The sequence below is a fragment of the Thamnophis elegans genome, unplaced genomic scaffold (genome assembly GCF_009769535.1).
Source record: "Thamnophis elegans isolate rThaEle1 unplaced genomic scaffold, rThaEle1.pri scaffold_38_arrow_ctg1, whole genome shotgun sequence".
NCBI lineage: Eukaryota > Metazoa > Chordata > Lepidosauria > Squamata > Colubridae > Thamnophis > Thamnophis elegans.
In genome coordinates, this window is record NW_022473861.1 from 216,635 (window position 1) to 222,634 (window position 6,000).

A 6,000-nucleotide genomic window follows, 5' to 3' on the forward strand; every position below is an offset into this window, starting at 1 on the left:
TGTATTGATGAGATTTTTGGGGCCATGATGACAAGGTGGATGGACTTTGAGTTGTTTGACTTCATCCCATTCCAACAGAATCTGCATTAGTTACTGGGAATAATTTTTCAGAATTTAAAAATTATCTCTTCATGAGCAAATGCTTGTTGTTTAGTTCAGGTCTGAATAGGATGATAAAGCACTTGGGGGCAAAGATACAACCCAACAAGCCAGCACTGGAAGATAAGATGGAGAAGATCTCCACAGCCACCATATATTTTCCTTTGGTACTCAAGTAGCTTGGAACAAAAGATAACCAAACACTGCAGAAGATAAACATGCTGAAGGTGATGAATTTTGCTTCATTGAAGCTGTCAGGTAATTTCCTGGCTAGAAAAGCTGTAGAGAAGCTGATAATAGCCAAAAAGCCCATAAAACCCAAGACACAATAAAACATGGTCACCGATCCTTCATTGCATTCTAATATGATTTCTTGAGAGATTGAACGCTTGTCATAATCTGGGTATGGTGGGAATGTCATCAGCCATGAGGCACAAATGATGACTTGAATAAGAGAGCAGGAAAGTACAATGGACCTCACCATTCTTTTCCCCACACATCTCCTCATTTTGGACCCAGGCTTGGTGGCCATGAATGCTAGGACAACCACAATGGTTTTGGCTAATAAACAGGAAACTGCCACCGAGAAGATAATGCCAAAAGCTGGTTGTCGAAGAATGCACACAACTTCATTTGGTCTCCCAATAAATAACAAAACACAAAGGAAAGAGAGTAGAAGGAAGATGAGGATAGTGTAGGTGAGGTTCCTGTTATTGGCTTTGACAATGGGAGTGTCCCTGTGTTTAATGAATATCTGGAGCAGTAAAATTGTGGTAGCAGAACAAGACAGAGCACCGATAGTCAAACTCATCCCCAGTGGTTCTTCATATGATAAGAATGTTATCACTTTGGGGAGACATAAATCCTTGTTGTGATTTGGGTATTGATCTTCAGGACATGGAGAACAGTCATCTATATCTAAAAGCAATCACCAAAGATCTGTGTTATACTCTTCAATACAACCCCCTTATTACAGAATATGGCCAGGAGGAATTCAGCCTGAGATGAAAATGAGATCAAAGAAACAAATCAGTTAAATTGAAAGAATTTTATTTTCCTGCAGATTATTCCTTGCTGATGTCAGACTCTGGAGGCTCCAAGACATAACTCCCAGATGGTCCTAACCTCCTCTTTGCCTGTGATGCAGAGCCCTTGTCTCTTACTTAAAGGAAGTAAGAACTCCTTAGAATACCCGTGCCAGCAGTGGACTGTGGAGACTTGTCTCCCCAGAGCTGCTAGGCTCGGAAGACGCGGACGACAGGGGAAAAAGCGCTGGGCTGGGACGGAGACTGCCGGCGTGGCTTGCTAGCCGGGATTCTTGGATTGCCGAGACGGAGACTGCCGGCGCGTCTTGCTAGCCGGGATTCTCGGAACTTTGGAAATTGGAGGGTTTGGGGCTCGGAAGACCTAAGAGACTCCAGAGTGGCCCTCGACGGTGTCGGACGTCCCATTTCCCCCCCCCCTTACACGGACGGTGGCTTGGCTGTGGGCGCTGTTGGATGCCCCCCCCTGCTCACACGGGCGGTGGTTTTTGGACTTTTGCCGGCGTTGTCGGGCGCCCCCCCACACACACACGCAGACCACAGCCTCCTAGCGTGTCCCAAGCTGGGGGTGATGGTGGCAGCCCCTTTAGATAACTTGCGGCTCGAATTGGTGTGGGTGAGTAGCACCAAGTGATCGGTGCAAACGCTGAAGACAACAAGGGCGTGTTCCATACTGGTGGATGGTGCCAGCGGATGGTGAGCATTTGTTTTGAACTGTTAGAGATTAAGATTAAAGACCTGGGCCTGTGTTAACCAGCACCTCATCAAGGAGGGAGTGGCTGATCCTTTACACCTATACGGCTGAGACTGGTGCCTGATTTCTGGCCACCTTAGTTCTCTAGCTCCCCTCCTCCTTTCTCTGGTGCACCCCCTTCTCTGCTCGCTGCTGCAGATGACATATGGACGATGGCGGCACCCCTTATGATTTCTTGGGTCGTGCAACATCTCCTGACTGTGCCCACCCGGCTGACCGACTTACTGAACTTTTGGGGACTGTTCCAGACTACCATTACCACCTACCGTCAGATGGAAAAATCTATAAGAGGAGACTCAATGCTTTTAACATACTTCCCCTCTCCTTACGACCCCCCCCTCAAGGTGTGGCCCTCCCCTAGGAGAGGGCGGAAGACACCTTTGGACTTACATAAGCCTAGTACGAACTTTGTGAGCCTGCACAATTTTTAACTTGGTATGTTGAGTGCATGGGATTGTCTGTGATAGTGTGAATGACCTCACTTTTATTATTATTATTGCTGTAATTTGTGTTTTTAATTATCGCGTGAGGACTGTTTGAGTGAGTGCCTGGGTATGACTGATTCGGAGGACCTGCCGGGGTATGCGGGGGTCACCAGGGTGGTTGGGGGGACTATGGCCACGGGAGAGGGTCGGAGCATTGCAGTCATAACAGGGAGAGGCAGATATGGCGGGGACTTTAGGGCTGGCCATTACCGGGGAAGGAGGGCTCGCTACATCACAGAGATCCCTCCTTCCGGCCCTATGAGTCCCACTCCAAGGTCAGATGGCGCGAGTAATCAGGACCCTGGTCTCAGGCTGCTGTCGCTAAATGCCAGGTCTGTTGTTCACAAGGCTCCCCTCGTCCGGGACTTAATTTTAGACGAGAGGGCAGACCTGGCATGTATTACTGAGACATGGCTGGGCACGGAGGGAGGAGTCCCCTTGTAGAGATGTGCCCAGATGGATTTCAGGTACTTCATCAGCCGAGAGCCCAGGGAAGGGGTGGCGGTGTGGCTATTGTTGTCCGGGAGTCTTTAGCACCTCGTAGGATCCCTGCTCCGGAGCTTGTCGGGTGTGAGTCCCTACTGGTGAAGTTGAACCTCAAGGGTCAAGTGGGTCTGCTGCTAACGTACCTGCCTCCCAACTGCATTGCAGCAGCCCTCCCCTCGCTCCTCGAGTCGGTAGCCGAGCTAGCAATTGAGTTCCCTAGGCTCATGGTTCTGGGGGACTTCAATTTGCCTTCGCTCGGTGAACACTCTGATGGAGCGCAGGAGTTCATGGCCTCCATGACAGCCATGGGCTTGACCCAGGTAATTCGAGGCCCAACCCACTCAGTGGGTCACATACTCGACCTCGTATTCCTCTCGGAGCAGTGGACTTGTGACCTTGGTCTGAGGGGTAACGAGATCATACCCCTGTAGTGGTCAGACCACTGCCTACTGAGGCTAGACTTCCGGAGGCCAAACCCCCACCGTAGGGAGGAGGAACCGACCAGGTGGTTCCGCCCCAGGCGACTTATGGACCCCTTGAGGTTCCAGACGGAGCTTGGGGTTATTCCTGATACTCTCGCCCACAGTTTGGCGGAGACTCTGGTTGCTGCCTGGCACTCAGAAGCATCAGAGTCTCTTGACTGGATTGCGCCACTACGGCCCCTCCGGGTCGGTGGATCCCGGAGGCCTCCTTGGTTCACCGAGGAGCTCCGGGAGATGAAGCGCCGGAGGAGACGCCTAGAGCACTTGTGGAGGTCCGAATCGAACCGAGCACTTTTGACAGCATGCACCAAGGAATATATCAGGGCATTAAGGACAACTAAAAGAACACATATTGCCACCTTGGTTGCGTCCGCCGAGTCCCGCCCAGCTGCCCTGTTTAGGATAACCCGCTCCCTCCTAAATAGGAGGGAGGCAGGGGACCCCTTACAGGGTAAGGCTGAGGAGTATGTCCAGTTCTTGGCGGACAAAGTTGCTCAGATTCAGTCGGACTTGGACTCCACCCCTGCAGATCCAGCCGAGACACAGGGGGATAACTTGGCAGACCATCTCTGGGTTGAGTTTCAGGATGTTGCCTCTGGGGATGTGGACAAGGCTATGCGAGCTGTGAGTGCCTCCACCTGTATACTGGACCCGTGTCCCTCCTGGCTGGTTGCCAACAGCAGTGAGGTGACACGAGGCTGGATCCATGTGGTCGTCACCGCCTCCCTTCGGGAGGGGCACTTCCCCGCCGCACTTAAAGCTGCGGTGGTGGGACCCCTCCTGAAGAAACCATCCTTGGATCCAGCCGTTCTTAATAACTACCGTCCAGTCTCCAACCTTCCCTTTGTTGGGAAGGTTGTTGAGAAGGTGGTGGCCGTCCAGCTTCAGCGTACCTTGGAGGAAGCTAGTTACCTTGATTCCTTCCAGTCCGGCTTCAGGCCCGGTTACAGCACAGAAACTGCTTTGGTCACATTGACCGATGATCTCTGGAGAGCCAGAGATGGAGGCCATGCGTCCATCCTGGTTCTCCTTGACCTCTCAGCGGCTTTCGATACCATCGACCATGGTATCCTTCTGCGACGACTGCGGGAGGTGGGAGTGGGAGGCACTGTTTTGCAGTGGATCTCCTCCTACCTCTCGGACAGGTCGCAGTCAGTGTTGGTGGGGGGGCAGAGATCGTCCCCGTGGCCCCTTACTTATGGGGTGCCGCAGGGTTCGGTCTTATCCCCCCTACTATTTAACATATACATGAAACCGCTGGGCGAGATCATTCGGAGGCACGGGATAAAATACCATCAATACGCGGACGACACACAGTTGTATCTGTCTGCCTCGTGCCAACTCAATGAAGTGGTGGATGTGATGAACCGGGGTCTTGAGGCCGTTAAGAACTGGATGAGAGCTAACAAACAGGTACTCAACCCAGACAAGACCGAGTGGCTGTTGTGTTTCCCTCCCAACAATTTGGCCAACGTTCCATCACTCAGGCTGTGGGGTCAAAATTTACACCCCTCAGATAGGGTCTGCAACTTGGGAGTCCCCCTGGACCCACAGCTGACTTTTGACCATCATTTGTCAGCTGTGACCAGGGGGGCATTTGCCCAGGTTCGCCTGGTATGCCAGTTGCGGCCCTACCTGAATCGGGAGGCCCTCACAACAGTCACTCGAGCCCTTGTGATCTCTAGGCTGGAATACTGCAATGTGCTCTACATGGGGCTGCCCTTGAAGAGCATCCGGTGACTTCAGCTAGTCCAGAATGCGGCTGCGCGAGTGATCGTGGGCGCACCACGGTTCGCCCATATAACACCGATCCTCCATGAGCTGCGCTGGCTACCTGTTGATCTCCGGGTGCGCTTCGAGGTGCTACTTACCATTCATAAAGCCCTCCATGGTAGTGGATCTGACTATTTGAGAGACCGCCTTCTGCCGATTACCTCCCTCCATCCCATCAGATCACACAGAGTAGGCCTCCTCCGAATTCCATCCGCCAGTCAGTGCCGACTGGCGACAACGCGGAGGAGAGCCTTCTCAGTAGCAGCTCCGACGCTTTGGAACGATCTCCCCGTGGAGATTTGTACCCTCACCACCGTCCAGACCTTCCGCACAGCCCTCAAGATCTGGCTATCCCGTCAGGCCTGGGGATAAGACCCTAATTTCGCCCCACCCGAATGCTGAATGAATGTTGTGTTTTATTGTTTTATTTTATTATATTTCACATTTTCTTTTTGTGTTTTGTCTTGCACTCCCTTCCTACAAATTGTAAGCTGCCCTGAGTCCCCTCAGGGAAAAGGGCGGCCTATAAATGTCAAATAAAATGAAAAAAAAAAATGAAAACCTTCCCCAGACACCAAGACTGGCCCATGTTCCTCCCCAACCTCCTCACTGTCTGACTCTGCTGCCAGCTCCACAGGCCACCAGCAGACCACAATACTTGCCTAATTATCTCATCATCCCAAATTGTGTGTACCTACAATATATTTAGTTCAATTAGCTACAATTAGGGAACAGGGGCTACTTTTTAGAAAGCTCTGGTGCAGAGATGTAAACTTATTCATTTACTACTAAATGGTATTTGGTTTCACCCAGTTTGAAATAGTGGTTAAAGAGCCGTGGTGGTGCAGTGATTAGAACACAGCAATGCAGTAAGGCTA

The 6,000-nt window shown here is 51.5% G+C and overlaps 1 protein-coding gene across 1 annotated transcript in view; it reads right to left on the reverse strand.

The window, feature by feature from the left end:
• Nucleotides 1-121: 121 nt before the first annotated feature.
• The window catches only part of LOC116523500 (vomeronasal type-2 receptor 26-like), a 49,726-nt gene continuing 43,847 nt past the window's right edge, over nt 122-6,000 (reverse strand). The window contains exon 6 of the mRNA XM_032238615.1: nt 122-1,017. Within this exon, the coding sequence (XP_032094506.1) occupies nt 122-1,017 (896 nt within the window). The remainder of the gene's footprint in view (nt 1,018-6,000) is intronic.